Source organism: Hyaena hyaena, unplaced genomic scaffold (assembly GCF_003009895.1).
Source record: "Hyaena hyaena isolate Hyena2069 unplaced genomic scaffold, ASM300989v1 scaffold_533, whole genome shotgun sequence".
NCBI lineage: Eukaryota > Metazoa > Chordata > Mammalia > Carnivora > Hyaenidae > Hyaena > Hyaena hyaena.
This window is the reverse complement of record NW_024081161.1, coordinates 707,440-725,403: the sequence shown is the minus strand read 5'-3', so window position 1 is coordinate 725,403 and position 17,964 is coordinate 707,440. Positions and strand designations below refer to the sequence as shown.

At 45.0% G+C, this 17,964-nt stretch overlaps 1 protein-coding gene across 2 annotated transcripts in view; it reads left to right on the top strand.

Annotated features, from left to right (window-relative positions):
- The window catches only part of MATN2 (matrilin 2), a 118,273-nt gene that overhangs the window by 48,534 nt on the left and 51,775 nt on the right, over nucleotides 1-17,964 (top strand). For both annotated transcript variants that reach the window (XM_039255477.1, XM_039255476.1), the window contains exon 4: nucleotides 8,887-9,009. In XM_039255477.1, the coding sequence (XP_039111408.1) occupies nucleotides 8,887-9,009 (123 nt within the window). The remainder of the gene's footprint in view (nucleotides 1-8,886; nucleotides 9,010-17,964) is intronic.

Below are 17,964 nucleotides of genomic sequence, written 5' to 3'. Positions count from 1 at the left end.
TGTCAAAGAAGCAAAATGCAGGGCTTGTTGTCTTTGAGGTCTCTAACTGGACCAGACGGCCTCTCTGTAATGGTTTGTTTGGGGCATTAGTGGGGAATGAGAGAAAGAATTTAAGCTGGAACCAATTATGGAGCAATTTGATTCCCAGCCGTGGTCTTTGGTAGGTAAGGGGACTGAGCACAGGGTGTCAGGGGTAAAACTACCTTGTAGTAAACTGAGACTGGCAGTAATATATATGTGGGATTCAAATTAGGTAGAGAGAGGGTGGAGAAGTACCATTTGTCCATCCATCCACCCATTCATCCATTCACTCATTCATTTATTCATCCAATACTTATTGGTTCCCTCTAGAGGCCTCTTATGCGATTGTGGGAGGAAAATGAGTGTTTCTCTTATATGTTTGAGACCCAAGAAATGCTCAGATCTTGGTTTCCCTTGGTGCTCCACATGTGTGGAGCAGAAGGTGAACGATGCCATTAGTTTACAATTCTAATCAGCTCGGTCAGTTCAGTGCACGCTTCCTTATGCCCACAGCATTAATTAGGAGACCAGAGCAATAATTCCCACACCAGGGAGGAGTTGATGACATAAGGGAGGGGATAGGGGGTGTGGGAAGGTAGCACGATTTAGAATGACAGATCACTTCGGAGAGGAAACCTGGCTTGGAGGGAAACTAGTAAATCTGGGAAGGAGCCCACACAAGTGGTTTGATGCAGCTGGAGATGAGGGATTAGAGTTCAAGGAAAATCCCTGGTCGGATGTGGTTGGTGATAGCAATTGACCCCGAGAATGGATAAAATGTTGGAGAGAGAGAGGGCGCATGGAAGGGAAGGTCAGGATCTGAGGTTTGGGGCAGCCCACAAGGAGAGCAAGGAGCCAGAGTCGAGGAGCAAGCAGGCTGTGCCCCCAAACTGCCAGCCCTCAGCTTCTGAACACACGGCTCTACTAGGACCTCTCAGCAGAAGAGGAGGGCTGCTGAGCAGAGTCCGTGCCCACGGAGCCTCCCCTCCACCCTGGCTGCTGGGCCAGGATCAGGGTTAAAAAAAAAAAAAAAAAAAAGACAAAGAAGAAGAAAAGAAAGGAATCTGGGGTGAGTAGCATTCTCATGGGAGAATTGCACTGACTGCGTGTGAGTGGAGAGCCGGCCATAGTGGAAGAATGGCCACACGTCAGGGGAAAGCGAGTTTGGAGCTCATACAGCTTCTTTTCTGCTTTCCTCTTTTCACAAGCACCTAGTCCAGTGGTTGTCCAGGTGGCCCCTCAGACAGCAGCCTCAGCTTTGCAAGGAAACTGGTTAGAAATGCAAACTCCCAGGGCTGACCCTAGTGCCACCAAATCAGGGACTCGGGTGGGACCTAGGAATGTGTGTTTTGGGGGCGCCTGGGTGGCTCAGTCCATTAAGCATCCGACTCTTGATTTCAGCTCAGGTCATGATCTCATGGTTTGTGGGTTCAAGGCCCGCATTGGGCTCCCTGCTGACAGTGCAGAGCCTGCTTGGGATTCTCTCTCACTTTCTCAAAATAAATAAATAAACTTAAAAAAAAAAAAAAGGAACGTGTATTTTAACAAGCCCTCTGGGAGATTCTGATGTAAGCTCTAGTTTGAAAACCACTTTGAACTAGAGCTCTCCCTGAGAGGCTCCACTCGGTAAGGAGTTTTTATTAAGAACGTGATGATGTGACCACCGTTTGGAAATTGCAAAGTGCTCTACAAGAATGGGGCATTATTTGTGCATGTTTATTTATTTTTAATCAACCTCATTTGGTCAGACTTACTTATGTTTTAAGGCTTTATTTGGGGGGATATCCCTTAAAGAGAATGAAAATTTTGTGAGTGAATCGGAGGACTGATTGAAAAAATATTCATCTCTTGGGGAGAGAAGGATTTGAGGCACAGCTGGGGTTTGCCAAAAAGGACAGGTTTGTTTTACTCGGTGACATTGGGTTTGTTTTGTTTCTTCCAGCATGGAAGCACAAGGCCGATGACTCACATTTACTGTTGAAAGTCTTAAAATCCGAACTGCAGCTGTCAAAATAAGACTAGTGCTTTCAGGCACCGTGAAAGAAGGGGGATGGTCCCCCAAACGGCAGGCTTCGGTTTGTGGAGTCCTAACTCTAGAAGGGCTTCAGACTGGCGCAGGCAGAACGCCATTGTTTCCCACTTGAGCGAAATAACAGCCCTAATAATACATTTCTCTTGTCTCTTGCTGCGAGAGATAATTCCTGATTTTTACATCTCAGGCTAAATAACAGCAGGCGCTGCTTAAAAAGTGGAACGTGTCTTTAAAGGTGTTCATTTTACTTTCGTTCTAAAGGAGGGATTAAATTGTCGTGGGTGTGAACAGCATGCAGTGTGGCTGGTTTAAAACTCTGAAAAGCCAGTAAAAAGCCTTTGATTTCGCCTGGCATGATGTCAGCCACAGCAGCCGCAGTCTTTGTCCCATGCTCCTAGGCCAGTGTCACCAGATGGAGGTTTTCCAAGTTCTCTAGCCAAGGCACAGCGCCAGGGTTTCGAGAGCACAGACGAAGGAAGGCATTTAAATCTAGGGTGCATGCGTGCCTCGGGGCAAACACTAGGGATGGATCTGAGCACAACTTGGGGCTCGTAGTTATCAAATCCTCAGTGATTTATTTCACCTGGGAGGGCTGAGCAGCCAGCTCTGTGCTAATGATCCGCATCTGGGAAGGCATTGCTTGAGTTTGGGGAGATCTTTTGTTATAAAATTCAAACTTGTCTACTCTGCTGTATCAGATCAATTCAGCAGAGAATTCATAAACCACCTTATCAAAGATACGTTGACATTATTTAAAGAAATCTGAATCTATGTTCGTGGGTGTAATTTTCACAAGCACCCGTAAAGTGACCCTGTATTGCAGTAGTGATGTAGGCAAAATTTGGTTGGGGCCCCCCTTTCTTCCCCACTTAACTGGGTCTGCACCTCCAAGACCTTTCTTTACCCCAGGCTAAGGAAGAAGGAGGCTGGCGTTTGTTGAGTACTTGCTGTCTGTCAGGGGCTTTACTCATCGAACTATTTCATTTATAAGATGTTTTCTCCATTTAATTATTTAACTTCTAGGAAAATTGGATCTCACAGAAGTCATTTACGTTTAAGTCACCCAAGTTACCTACCCAAAGCCAGGTCTGGCTCCAAAGACCATATTCTTCTCACTCTGTCTGATTGTCTCACTCCCACCCTGTCTAAAGAAACATAACTGCCCTTTATCTCCTTCTCCAAGGTTCAGTTCCCTTGCTCCATACTTTTTCATATCACCTCCCTCAAATCCTTGTATCAAAGAATATTTTCAGTAAGACCCCCTTCTGACCACACGATATGAAACAGAAATTCCCTTCCTTCCACACTCCCTACTCCCCTTTCCTGCTAATTTTGTTCAGCAGCACTTATGAGATCTAACATATGGTTTTACCTGTTTATGTCTGGCCCCTATCAGTGGTGTGCTGGCAAATGTTTAACAACCAGATCTCCAGGGGGGAAAGGCTCTGATTTCTAATGTTCACTGATTCCTGTGGTGTAAATATGGACACTGTGGCCGATTTCAAGCCACCTGCCTGGGCTTGCTGAATGCAGAGTAGGGGAGAGGTGTGCACTGTCTGTCATGCGGCTTAGTGGGAGCTGGCCCTCTGCACACCACTGGCTCCCCATCTGAATATTGACTCCACGGGGACAAAGATCAACTGATAGATTTTTTACCTCTTTTATTCACTCTCGTTTTCCCAGTACTTTGAACAGTTTGACAAATGGTTGAGTGAATGTAATCATTCAGGTATTTTTTATTTTTTATTCATTTTTAATTTTTTTAATGTTTATTTTTGAGAGAGAGGGAGAGAGAGAGAGAGAGGGAGAGAGAGAGAGAGAGAGAGAGAGAGAGANCGAGGGAGAGAGAGAGAGAGAGAGAGAGAGAGAGAGAGAGACAGAGTGCGAACAGGGGAGAGGCAGAGAGAGAGGGAGACACAGAATCTGAAGCAGGCTCCAGGCTCTGAGCTGTCAGCACAGAGCCTGACTTGGGGCTCAAACTCCTGAACACCGAGAGATCATGACCTGAGCTGAAATTGGACCCTTTACCAACTGAGCCACCCAGGTGCCCCTGATGCAGGGTTCGAACCCATGAACAGTGAGATTGTTACCTAAGCTGAAGTCTGATGCTCAACTGACTGAGCCACCCAGGCGCCCTTCAAATATATTTTTAAAAATTGGTCATATGCCAGACACCGTGCTAGATGTGTAAGCTGGAGGGCTGAGCAAAATAAGCCCTGCCCTCAGATGGTAGGGAGAGTAGGATTCAGTAATCATTGTAAATGAAGTGTTAAATTGTGGTTGTGAAGATTGTGAGGGGGAACTTGACCTCTAACAGAGAGCAGTCAAATAAGAGCCGCCTGAGTACTCCAGGCTGGTGGCAGTCAAGTCAAATCAACAGATGTCTGCTGTGCACCTGCTGTGTGAAATGCATGGTGTTGTATAGGCATCCTGAGGAACTCCCAGGCTAATCCTGTCCCTCTCAGAGTTTTCAGCCTAGGTAAGGTTGATGAGGCAGAAATAGCTGACAACCCCATGCTTGTGTAGCGTGGACATGGATTCATTCTCTCATCCGTAAGTATTTACCGAGCCAGGCACTGGGTGCTAGGCACCACATAGCAAGGTCGCCAGCTCCTTAGCTGTCATGACAACACTGGATCCGCAGCTGGGGGCTGGCTCCCAGATGTCACTATGCTCTGGGCCCCCTTCTGATATGGGAACACCTCTTTCTGAGCGCAGGGAGAGGCAGAGGCTCAGGAAGAATTTTGTCCCCATGGTACTCATCATGCCAGGATCCCATTTCTGATGGAGGAGGGTATTTTCAGGACTCTGGGAGCATCCCTGTTGGGAGGCATGGAGTGTGGACCCTTGTCACTCTTCTTCCAGCAGATGAACACTTACGGAGCACCAAGCACACATGTTAGGACAGTGTGCAGGGCTCTGGGAAATCAGTAAGTCAGAGCAGCTCACATTCCAGCGGGGCAGGCAGACCTAATCAGGTCCTTCCAATACCATTGGAGAAATGCGCAAGCACTTGAGTGGCTCCCAGAGGAAGGAGCCTTTAAGCCCAGCCAACCTGGAGAAGTCTTCTTGGAGGAGGTGCCATCTGACGGAAGTCATGAGCCATGAATGGGGATCGCCAGGTAGAGGAGGCTTGGAAGGATCATGGGAACTCTGAATTCGGTGCTTCTCCCATCCCCCATGGTTTTATTACCCTTCAGCGAAACCCTCAGGCTGTGAGGAAAAAAAAGAAGCGCTGTTTTTCAAAAGCACAAGGAGTCATCCAACAATATCTGTATTTGTTTCACATGGAAGTGACCACTGCCAGAAAAACAATGTTGTTTTGTCAGAACCCAGTCTGTATTTATTCTTTTGTCTTTGTTTAATTAAGTTAATCCCTCAATGATTTCCCTTGGGACGGTGCAGATCACCAGAGGCCATAAATCCCCAACATTATAAAACAGTATGAAAGTACAATAGACATGAAGCCAACTGGCAGGCTTGCTGTTTGTGGGGCCGGACTTCTGGAATGCGAGCGCTAAGCCGCCTGTTCCTACCATGCTCTGTACCCTCACGTAGTGTCTGCGATTCCGTCAGCCACTTGGAGAGGGAACCAAGGACAGCAATAATTCGGAGATTTGTTTCAAAGAGGAAACTAAGCCTCGCAGTGTCTCTTAATAAAGGGAGAGACTGGCCCCTGGGTCTGGGCACCGTCCGCTCGGATGATTGTAAGGACTTTTTTTCCAGTTCAATGACGCTCAGCCTGGTTGCATGCTGGAGTTATTTGGGGAGCTTTCACAAACCCTGCTGGTGCATTCCACCCCCAGCCAGCCTGGGTTAAGGAGCGGGGTGCCCTGGGTTTTCCAAAGGTCTCCAGGTGCTTCTAATGGGGAGCCAAGGTCGGGCGCTGCTGCTTCTGTGGACTGGATCTTGCAGTGATTCACAGGCCGTTCTGTGGGTGTCCAGCCCTGTTCTGAAAGGCATACGCATTGCCTCTCTACCAACCCTGTAGGGAGAAGTCTTTGGGAAAAAAAGATGATTGCTTCAAGGTCCTGGTTCATTGCTCTCAAAATGCTGCTTTCAAAGGGGTTCTTTTGTAACATGTTGGGGTTGTTTTTCATGATTATAAAAGCTCTTGTTATAAACTCTTGTTGGAAAATTTGAAAGCAGATCATTATAAGAGAATAAAAATCACCTATACTCCCACTATTCCTTTGTAACCACTGTTAGGCGGGGTTCCTGCTGAACACCAAAGGAGGCAAAGCAGCAGCTAAAGCAGAGAAGGGAGACTCAGGTGAAGAAGCTCGTGCCCCCCACCCGCAGAGATGGTCTTGGGATTGGGGGGGGAGAAGTACGTTGTTCCAGGGTGTTGGGGTGACATTTTACAACCATAGGGCTTTTGTGCAGGCACTGTCTCATCCCCACTAGGGACCTTAGAGTCTAGCAAGGGCGACAGTAAATACATGGCTACTTGAATGCCTATGTAATTAACATCGTGCTACATACATGCCAAGGGGAAAAGTGCCAGCGTGCACTGACAGCCGACAGGGGAGGCAAAAAGCTCTGGCTCTGAAGAACAATCGCAGGTCCTCATATCAGGAGGCTAATTCTTCCATTAGTGTGCAAGCAAACCAGAGCTATTTCTGCATGGAATCAAAAACAACAACAAAAAAGAACAAAAACAAAAAGCTACTGCTGTTCCCAAACAGAGCAGTGATTTTCATTTAACAGCTCAAAGTCCCCTAAGTTTCCCAGAGCTAAAGAAGCTGCCAGATCCCTCCTTCTAAAGGACAACCCAGGTGGAATCGCCCTCTCTCTCTTGTGATGGATTTTACCCTGACTGGCCCCCATCACCTCCTTAATCAGATTGGACTTCTCAGCCTACCTTCCGGCCCTCTGCCATCTGGTGTCAATTGTCTTTCTGATCCTCCCTCCTGCTACTTCCCTTGGAATTCTCAGCATGGAATTTAGCTACCACGCCTGTCCTACTTTCCTCATTTCTGCACATTTATTCACACTGTTCCCCCAGCTCCCCCAGCCCAGTGCCTTTCCCTTTCTCCATTCTCTTGCCTATACCTGCTAGCTTTTTCCAATCCACCCTTGACTATGGGGCTAGTTTGTTCTACCTCAGGACCTTTGCATTTGCTGTTCTTTCAGTCCAAAATGCTCTTCCTAGAGCTTCACATTACTAACCCTTAGAATACAAGCTGGGAGACAGTAGGTACTCCTTCATCTGTTTGGTTCATCACTGTATCCCCAGTGCCTGGGACACCATAGGTGCTTCATTTATTGATAAATGAAGAGCATCTTGTGATTCAGATTTTTCTTAGGTCTGTGGCTTAGGCTTGTAACTAACTGTAGGTTTTATAATTTTTTAATGATTCACTATGATTTTTATATGAACTGAAGTTTTTTCTGGTTATTAGTGTTTTCCTTCTATCTAAATCCAATGGAACTCTCAATTGGAGTTCCCAATGGGAAATCTCAGGTCAGATATACTGGTAATAGATACAAGAATCTACATCTATGATTTTCCTCATCTACTTTATTGAACTGAGAATGAAAGTCCTTCTTTTTAGCACTTGAAAGCCTGAGTCCTTATTTGTAGAATCTTAGGCATAAGCGTTTTTTTAATGTTGAGAAGCAGATTTCATTTTAAAAAATTATTTAATGCATTTAATAGAGGTGATGAATAACTCAGCTTTTATCTTTTTATCAATTTGATATATTTATCTAAAAGCATAATAAACAATAAAACTCAGTGACATAGGAGATTACATTAAAGTGTAACCATTGGATTCAGGGATCAATCAGACTTTCTAATTAATTGAGTTTTTATCATAGCTTTCATAGTGACAACTTTTAACCAGAGGAAACTCTTTTTAATATATTCAGTTTCTTTAATGCTCTTTGATTTTCTCCAGCTTTAATGGGCAAGTCACTGGAAGAGCCAGTTATGAAACCAAGCTGTTCGCCTTGCTGAGAAATAATGTCTGTCATGTCAGCCTGTTTTTGCAAAGGAGGGACTGAGTCAGTGACGGATTGAAAATGCCTTTAACCTCTTCATCCTCTGACATACTTTTAATTTCATTGCAGTAAAGGCATTCTTACATTGCATTTGTGTGAAACTCCAGGGCTCAGCACTTGGTGGACACATAATAAATACTTGACTGAAACAGGCCCACTAATAACCATGCATCCATTTATCCCTAGTAATCTTTGTTACCTCTACCTAATCTCCTTTGACTTCGTCTTTTCCTCGTGTGTTGCTGGCGTGAGTCAATAGAGCTCAAGGAGGAGTTCCACGGATTGTTCTGGTAGACAAATGGAATGTGGAGAAGTGTGTCCAAAAAGACAGATGTAGACTTGGGGTCTGCCATTTTTTGGGCGGACTAACAGGTGCTCGCTCTCTCTCCGCTTCCCCATCTGCAAAATGTCAAAGACAGTGCCAGATTATCTCATGTAAACTGGTGAGCCTGTGATTACAAAGCAATTTTAGTTCTCAAAGAACAGGAGTGGCACTTGATGCAGACCCATGCAGAAGGCTGTTTGTGATGACTTAACAGTTCTCAGGGACCATCCGGATGTTTCAGAGCACTTTCATGAACATAAGGAATATACGAACTTGATGTTAATTTGAAATTATTCAGTGCATTTAATAGAGGTGAATGATTCCAACTTTGAAAGATATGTTTTTATTTACACATAGAAAGCCACCAAAATGGTGATTGTGGTTGCCTCTGGATGGTAGGATTACAGTTATTCAATACGTTAAGTGTTATTCCTGTTGCCCGGCCACGCACAGAGGGTCATCCCCCTCGGAGGTGTGTTCTGACGGTGTGACTTTGCCCCAGTCCAGGATCTCTGTGCGGCAGAGGATCACGGCTGTGAGCAGCTCTGTGTGAACGTGCTGGGCTCCTTTGTCTGCCAGTGCTACAGCGGCTTCACGCTGGCCGAGGACGGGAAAAGATGTGTGGGTGAGTATTCTTCTGCCTTTGCTGCATGAGGAAGGGCAAGCTGAGCACAGTGAGGAGGGAAGGGGAGTCCCCTGTGGACCCAACTGCTCTCCTTTGAATTTCAACAAAATGCTCAGTTGTCTGGTCTAGTTGCTGGTCAGAATCTGAACTCTGAAGACTTCATTTATGGCGGCGGCTAGCATTTTCTCATTCTGGGGCCTCAGCAAAAGGCGTATTTATGGTAATCTGTGTAAATAGGATTGTCCCTTTATAGACTACATCCCTTGAAAAGGACCGGGCTGGTCTTCAGCAAATGCAGAGGCTGTTTGGGACGGCCCGACTTCAGGACAGCTCATGTGTTACACCTTCACTTGCTGGTGGGCAAGCTTGCTGAGTGGCACCTCAGAGATGCAGGCAGCCTTCCTCGTAGGGATGGATCTGCAGTTGGGTGACAGGCCTAAGCTGCCAGGTATAGAGCCCAGATGTATGCAGTAAGGCACCATCGTCAGAGTAAAGGAGTAGTTGACCCAAATACGGGCCCTAGGGAAGAAGTTTCAGGGGCCATGCTTGGAATTTCAGGCACCAACTCGCCATCAGTTGAGTGGCTTCCCACTTGGGCAACTCCACGTTGTGGGACCTGGTGGGAGGTCGAAAGGTGGGGGTGGCGTCTGCTTTCTTCAGTGAAGGATGATGGTTCCCCTCCGCACTGGGAGAGCAGGCCAGCGCGTCCCTCCCCCTTCCCGGTGTGTCTGCAAAGCACCTGAAACTTGCATGGTCCCTTTCATCCTCCCTCCAACAAACAGTGGCTGGCAAGCAATAGGCATTCCCTGAACTGAACTCAGTACTTAATGAGACAAAACATCTGCAGGCAAAGGAAGGGAAAGGGCTCGACTCACATCAGAGCTGGAACCTATGTTTTCTGACTCCAAATCCTGCATTTTCTCTTCTGTTCGCATCCCATTGTTTTCAGGGGGCCTTTCTATGTCTTGCTTCCCACAGTGAATGATTATTATTTTGCACATAGAATTGACTTTTTCCAGCACCCTTTGGTGCTTAGCTAAGGACATGGAGGGAAAAAGCAACAAAGCAAAAGCATGGGTGGCCTGTTCTTCGCAGGTGAGGGTAGAATGGGTTTGCTTGCTTGTTTTCGCACACTGATGGGAATGAAAGCTGCGCTTCTCAGAGGTCCACAAATGGACTGGTCCCCTAAGCCTTAGAGGCTCTGTTTGTTTTTTTCTTAAACTGCTGGTAGTGACAGCGATAGGCGGCAACAAAGAGGCCGACATGTAAACACCAACTCTTACTACTTTTGCTTCATTCATTTTTATTATGCAGGTAACATACTTTCGTTGAGGATGAGGATTTAACAGATGAGAAAATCACTATTAGTCGTTTGTTGTATTATCTACTGGACTTTTCCCCATACAAATATCTAATTCAAAACATTTTGTTAATGTTTAACAAAATGAAGTCATACTGTTTGTTTTGTTTAACCTATATATTTTTTTCCCTCACCAGTTGTTAAATGGGTAGAAACTTTGGGTGCTATTGGTTCAGGAGGAAATCAGGCCATTGGGAATAAGCTTCAGGAAGAAGGGTGACGGTGTCTGCTTAGTTGGGTGAGGGAAGGAGCAGGGAAGGCCCAGAATTGGTGTGGGTGACAGGGGATGGAATGGGGGGGGGGCAGTAGTGGCCATGGCTGGGGCAGGAGGTCTGCTCTGGCCCTTGGGAAACTGGAGGGTGGTGAGGAACCCAGTTTTCTGAGTGTTGCCAAATAATTGCCTAATCATCCCTGTGTGTTAGAGAACCTTTGTGTCTCTAGGGCTTTTGCTGTGACTTTTGGGGTTTGACATTTGCTGAAGAGCAACAAGCATGAGAGTAAATACTACAGTTGGCAGGAAGCTGTTGTGGGCTGTGTTGATCAGAAGTGGGCATTTCTCTCGCTGCTGCTATCAGCACGTCAGAATGTCTACCTTTCCTCAGAGGGGGCATCAAGGCAGAAGAAAGGGGAAATGGGGAGAGACTGTGTGTGTGACCCAGGCGTCATTCACCAGATATTCCTGTCATCTTCCTCCTCAACCAAGCACCTGACCTGTTGGAGGCTGGGAGTGAGATGATTAAGTGATGGTGGACCTTTGTTGCCTGTTTCCTTGGTTAGGGAGACCGAAACAATTTTCAGAAGGTCAAGTGCTTTGATGGGGTTATGCTGAGTGCATAGCAAATGGTGGAGGTAATAGAGGCAACAGAAGGTCAGAGAAGGGGGTTGTTATGATGGCTGGGGGTGTGTGGGGGGGAATCTGGGCAAGGCAGGAAGGGTAGCCATTGGACAAGTGTCCAAGGCAAGGGGAGATATTGAGGGTAGTAATGGTGTGGGGACAGCAGTGGTCATTGGGAGGGGCAGACCTTGCTCCTAGTTGCTGGTAGAGGAGGGAAAGACTGTCACAGGAATGCTGGCTTGAAAGCTAAACAGGCAACCTGGCCTGAGGACATCAGTCTGAAGGGGCTTGTCAAAGATGGAGACGTCGGGTGTCAGACTTAGACAGGAAATTTAGAGAAGCGAAGGCTGGTAGGGAATCTGGAGGCATTCCATCAGCAGCTGGTTTGGGTGGCCCGTGTGTTGATGGGAACGTTCAGAATATGGAGACTATAAATCCCAGTTAATCCAGGATGATCCCAGTTTATGCCTGTTGGCTCAGTTCTCAGTAGCCCTCCCTTTCACTTTCAAAGGGGTTCTATTTTGGGTGATAAGTTGTAGGGTCACCCTTGTTAAGACCAGTCGGACTTAAACAGTGGAAGAAACCTGCTCTACTGGAGCAGAGAATTGCTACAGGTGTGAAGTAGAAGATGAAGATACCAGGTGGAACCACAGTGTTCAGGGCTTTGAAAATCAGGCTGAGTTTCTAACTGGGAGTGACAAGTGCAGAACCTCATTTTAGGAAACGTAGTCTCCTCGTGGCAAACTGCAGGATGGAGTCCAGAAGGAAGACGCTAAGGGATGAAAAGACCCGTTAGGAGACTCTGGCAGTCTTCAGGGGAGAGGTGACCAGGGCCAGAGTTTGAGTGGTGACTGAAGAAATGGAGAGGGAAGGAGTCGGGAGGAAGAGATGCTGTAAATAAAGGGGAGGAGGAAAAGCCACTTCTGAAAGATACAGTAGTTTTAGACCAGGTGAGTGTGAAGTTGAGGTGGGATCCCGACAAGGATGCGTCAAGAGGGAGGAGAAAGGAGCACCATGTGAGGAGGGATGGTTAGAGCTAACGATGCAGCCCGGAAGCAGCACAGTCCATTTCTTTCTGAATCTTAATTTCTACTAATTTTCACTTTAAATGTTCATTTGCGGGTATGTTTGTTTTCTCCTTCAATACCGTAAGACCTGGGCTCAAATCCCAGTCCTGCTGCTGGCTGGGCATGGGTCATTTCATTTCTGAGCCTCAGTTTTCTCACCCATATTGTAGAGTAATAATACCTACATCATAGTGTTTGGTGGGATTAAATAAGGCAACGTGTAAAGTTTCTCATACACATGAGACTATTATTATTATTATAGGCTATAGCAGCAGCAGCAGCAGCAGCATTTCCTGGCCATCATGAAGTATAGAGTGAGGAGAGAGTGAGGGTCTGAACTTTGCTGGCCTGAGTCACATGTAGGGAGCAGGGGGGATAAGTAAGGCAGGAAAAATATCCCTGAAGGAACAGCCTAAGGTTGGGGGTGGGGGTGGGTGCTGGGGGAGGTGGGTAAGAGAATCAGAAGTCATGGGATAAGATGGGAAAGAGAATTTCTAGGCCAGGGCAATATTAATGTCATGCTCCAGTGAGGCCAAAGGGAACAGAACTTAGAGAAAAAGCCATTGAGTTGAGTCACTGATTCATCTTAGCAAATATTTCCTAACTGTCTGCCAGGCACTCTGCTGGACATTAGGACACAAGGATGACCAGGGGCCCACGGATGATGATCAAGAAGGGTGGGATAAAGGTCAGATTTCAGGGGAAGGGGTATGCAGTAAGAAAGTGGGGGAGTAAGTCTAAACTATTTATTTAAAGACATGGTAGAAATTCACCACATCCAGCTACGGGTGAATGGATGCAACCGTTTTCGGTTTCGGCACCTTAAAAGCCAAGGTTCTAGTACTTTGACTCATCCCAGAAGTATGACTGTGACCTGCATGAAAATTCAATTCCTAGCCAGACTCAGGACTTTTTAGACAGCATTTCCACACTTTTGAGTTAGTAGAACATTGAATTCCAGTGTCAGAGTCCCATTTCCCTAACTGCTCATTTCACTCTGGACAGGACTGAATTTATTTCCACATTCAGGTGATCAAGAGCAGATTCCCAACTAAGGTCCCTTTTTGTATTCATTGAGCTCCCTTTGTTTGTAGTCCATCAGCTGCCACTAAAGCTGTGTTCATTTCCACCCAACACCGTTTATCTCTATCTTCAAGGGTGAATTTCCTGCTGTCCTTGTTTACATCTGGTGTTTACCAGCTGCCTTGTCTTTGGGGATAACTTTGGTCCTGTTTGCATCTTCTCTGCCTAAACAGATTGTAAACCCTTGGGGAGAGAAGCCAATGGTTGTACTTTTCATCTTTCAGAGTAGACTTGCGGTATGTCTCAGTGCATCGACTGAAGCTGAGTGATTGATCACAATCTCAAGCACTCATGTATTAAAAAAAAAAAATCTTGTCCCCTTGATTGATTTTTAAATTACAAAATCAATTTTTGCATATTAAAGAAATTGTCACAGTATAGATGTGTATAAAGTCAAAACCTGAAAGTCATTCCTCCCCAGTTTTACTTCCTGGAAGTCATCACTGCTAAAAGCTTGGCTTCTCCTTTCTGCCTTTCTTCTAAGATGTCTCATGTATAGTATTTGCTTGTTGTCACCATCCAGGGTTTAGCACAATGCCTGATTGTATAGTAGTTACTCAGTAAATGGCTGTGGAATGAATGAATGGCATTAAGGTATCCTATAACCCCCAAATTCAATGGTATCTGAGTGAAGATGCAGGGCAATAAAAATGTAATCTACATTTACTGAATGTTACTAAGTCATTGAATACTTCATGTAGAATTGCAGTAACCCCATGAAGGAGGTACTGCTGTTATCACATTTTATAAGTCTCTTAAGACCTGTCTCTCTTTGACTTTATCTGTAAATTGAGGATAACAATAAAACCGACCTCAGAGGATTGTTGTGAGGGCGAACTGATTTAATATGTGTAAGGCATTGGAACAGTGCTGTGTTTGTTAATATTATTACTATCATTATATTGTCTGATACATGGGCAACAGATAAACATTAGCTGAGTCTGAATTTCTATATCTTTCATAAATTTTTGTCTTATGAATGCTTACATGTAATAGTATGTCAGATGTATGCCATTTGCAATGACATGAACAGAACTAGAGTGTATCATGCTAAGCAAAATAAGTCAGTCAGAGAAAGACAAATACCATATTATTTCACTCATATGTGGAATTTAAGAAACAAAACAGATGAGCATAGGGGAAGGGAAGGAAAAATAAAATGAGATAAAAACAGAGTGAAGCAAACCATAAGAGACTTTTTTTTAAAAGAATTTGTGCTTTTTCATTTTTATTTTTTAATGTTTCTTTATCTTGGAGAGAGAGAGAGAGACAGAACAGGGGAGGAGCAGAGAGAGAGGGAGACACAGAATCTGAGGCAGGGTGCAGGCTCTGATCTGTTAGCACAGAGCCCAATGCGGGGCTCAAACTCATGAACCATGCATGACAAGATCATGACTGGAGCCTAAGTCTGACACTTAACCAACTGAGCCACCCAGGTGCCCCGAGAGACTCTTAACTATAGAGAACAAACTGAGGGTTGATGGAAGGGTGTTGGGTGGGGGGATGGGCTAAATGGGGGATGGGCATTAAGGAGGCCACTTGTTGGGATGAGCACTGAGTGTTATATGCAAGTGATGAATCACTAAATTCTACTCCTGAAGCCAATACTATACTATATGTTAACTAACTTGAATTAAAATAAAATCTTGGAAGACAAAGAAATCGTATTGAGGCCCACACTCAGAACTATGGTGGCACATAGCATGGGGATTTGGCATGGCATTATTGCTGCCTTCAGAGATTTTTTCCCCCTAGATTACCCTCTATCAATTACCGTCTGTAAGGAGGGGATGGTTGATAATTAAGTTGGGGGGACAAGGGTGGGAGGATCCATTTTTATATTGAAAGGTCAGTGTTTTAGTTTATCAACTAATTGCCCATGTTTGGAGCTTGACCTCCTCCATTTCCAAGACATTAAATATTGGATGTGTCCCTGTACTGGTTTCCTAAGGCTTCAATGACAAAACCACAGACTGAGTGGCTTTGACATTAGAGACTTCTTTTCTCATAGTTCTGGAGGCTAAGATTCCTGCACCAGCAGGCTTGGTTTCTTCTGAGGTCTTTCTCCTTGACTTGGAGAAGGCCACCCCCTTGCTGTCTCTGCACATGGCCTTTTCTCCATGCACACGCACACCTGGGTCCTCTGTGTGTCAGATCTCCTCTTATAAGGATGCCAGTCAGAGTGGATTAGGGCCCACACGGATGGCCTCATCCTAGAATCTCTTCTTTAAAGGTCCTGTCTCCAAATAGAATCACATTCTGACAAGGAATAGGACTTAAAGATATGAATTTAGGGTGGAGAAGACAATTCAGCTCAGAATATTTCCCTGTTGTTATCAAAATCGATAGGAAACTTTCTCTGATTTTCAAGATCCTGCATAGAGAAGTCCAGTTGTGCCCTGGCGGGGAGAGGTTTTGTGAATCTCACTCTGTGTGTGTTTTCTTCTGTATACTCAGCAAGTCAACTGCCTCTACCATTTCTCTAACGATGATCTTGGTTTTTCCTGCTCTGTCATCAACAGACTTTGAAGCCCAAATGCTCCTCTTTGAAATATCCTATTTCTACTAATGCCATCCCCTTTCAGACTGATCCCCGCTGAGGAAACTTTGGAATGTGACCAGATTGTAAATCTGAGACCATTGATCTTAGGCTAAATTTATTACCTTTCACCAAAGTGTTGTTTATCCTTGGACACAGCTGAGTGATTTTTCACATATTATGCAGAGACTGAATGTGGCATGACTGACTTCTAACCCTGAAATTTTAATATTTTGTGGCCTGAAGGGCCGAATTCCCTACAGCCAGGGAAGGACCCTTTCTGCTTGTACATGAGAGCATGGATATGTCAGGCAAATAACTGAGAAAGGATTTTATTGAAGGCAATGAGGACTTGGAACAACAGCAGCATCTCTGAGTTATACACATAGAGCACATCCATACATCTGCTCCCTAAACTTGGCATCTCTTTTTATAAGTACAATTTTGCAACCAAGGAAGTTATGCAAAGAACCCAAATTATGTGGCAAAGGATGTCAGAGTTGAATAGCCTGGAACTTCTTTGGTCTTAAAAAGCTCTTAGGTTCACATGCTTGGAAGCAGGCTCCCCGACATGTAATGTTGTAGTGATGGCCTCCTCTGCTGTGCCCTCAGCCGGCAGCTAGCTAGTGAGTGGCCCTCAAATCAAGGTGGGATTTGACACCTTGGGGTTTTACAAGCCAGGGACTTGAGCCCCCGGCATACTTGAATCCCGCCTTGCCAATCTCTCTTTACCCCTTCCGTTGCCCAGATTACTGAGCACATAAAAAACAAAACCAGCAAGAGAATCAAAGTCCAGGAGAAGCCATTTTACCCTGTTATATTGGGCCTGTGGTTAGCTGAGAGAGAGAAAGTATCCTTCAAAGAGTGGAATCAAAAAACTACGTATCCAAACTTATCTTAAACTTCTTATTTTTATTTAACACACATCAATGTACTTTTAATAAAAATCACCTTTAGTCACACTTTTAAAAATTACTAACTTTAAGTTCATTTTTTAAATGTATGATTTGAAAATTTTTTTTCTTGCGTAAATCAGCCCCATAATGTTGGTCCATGATTTTCAATTTTGCTTTCTTTAAATTGGAGAAAGAATTTGAAGACTCCTATGAAGCAATCTAAGTGCAGAATACTTATAATTTTTTTAAGATTTGTAAGAGAGAAAGATAATGTGTGCACAGGTGGGGGAGCAGCAGAGAGGGAGGGAGACACAGAATCCGAAGCAGGCTCCAGGTTCTGAGCTGTCAGCACAGAGCCCCATGTGGGGCTCAAACTCACAGACTGCAGGATCATGACCTGAGCTGAAGTCGGACACTTAACTAACTGAGCCACCCAGGTGCCCCAGTTCTTATAAATTTTTATGAAAAGTTTCCCAGTCTTTTACATGTTCATCCATGCCTGGTTCTACAGCAATTTTGGTTAGTAAGTTGCTTTAATTAAGTCTTTCCAAAGTTTTCAGCTTACTTTTCATTTTTTAAAACTCAATTTGTTTTAATGCTTGTATTTAATTGGTTTTTATAGTATTTACAATTAATTACAATAACATGTACAAATAGCATGTATAGATTTGGGAACAAGAACAATTTTGACTCTTTTTAACAGTGGTTCCCAAATTCTGACATGGGTCAGAATCATCTGGAGGGCCTGGTGAAACACGTGTTCTGGGGCTCCACACCCAGGTTCTGATTCGGCAGGTCTATAGTAGGGCCTGAGAATCTGCATTACAAACAAGTTCCCAGGGGATGATTCTCAGCTGGCTCACCACCATATTTTGAGAACCAGTGCTTTGTGAGCATATGGTCGGTCCATAGAGAATGAGCCCAGGTGTTCTGGAGCACAGGTGTCGCACCAGGGCTTCTGTATAACATGCATCCCATTCCCATCCAATGAGGGAAGCGCACAGCTCTTCCTGAGTACAGGTGTACCGATAGCTTTGAGCATCTCGTATACTCAGGGGATCAGGTCCCCAATTTTCAGAAGGAATGAAAAGCATTGGTTGATCAGGGATTGGTAAAGTGGAGGTCAGTTAAAAGGGCTTCGTCTGTGCAACTTCATTCACCCCTGACCCAACCCT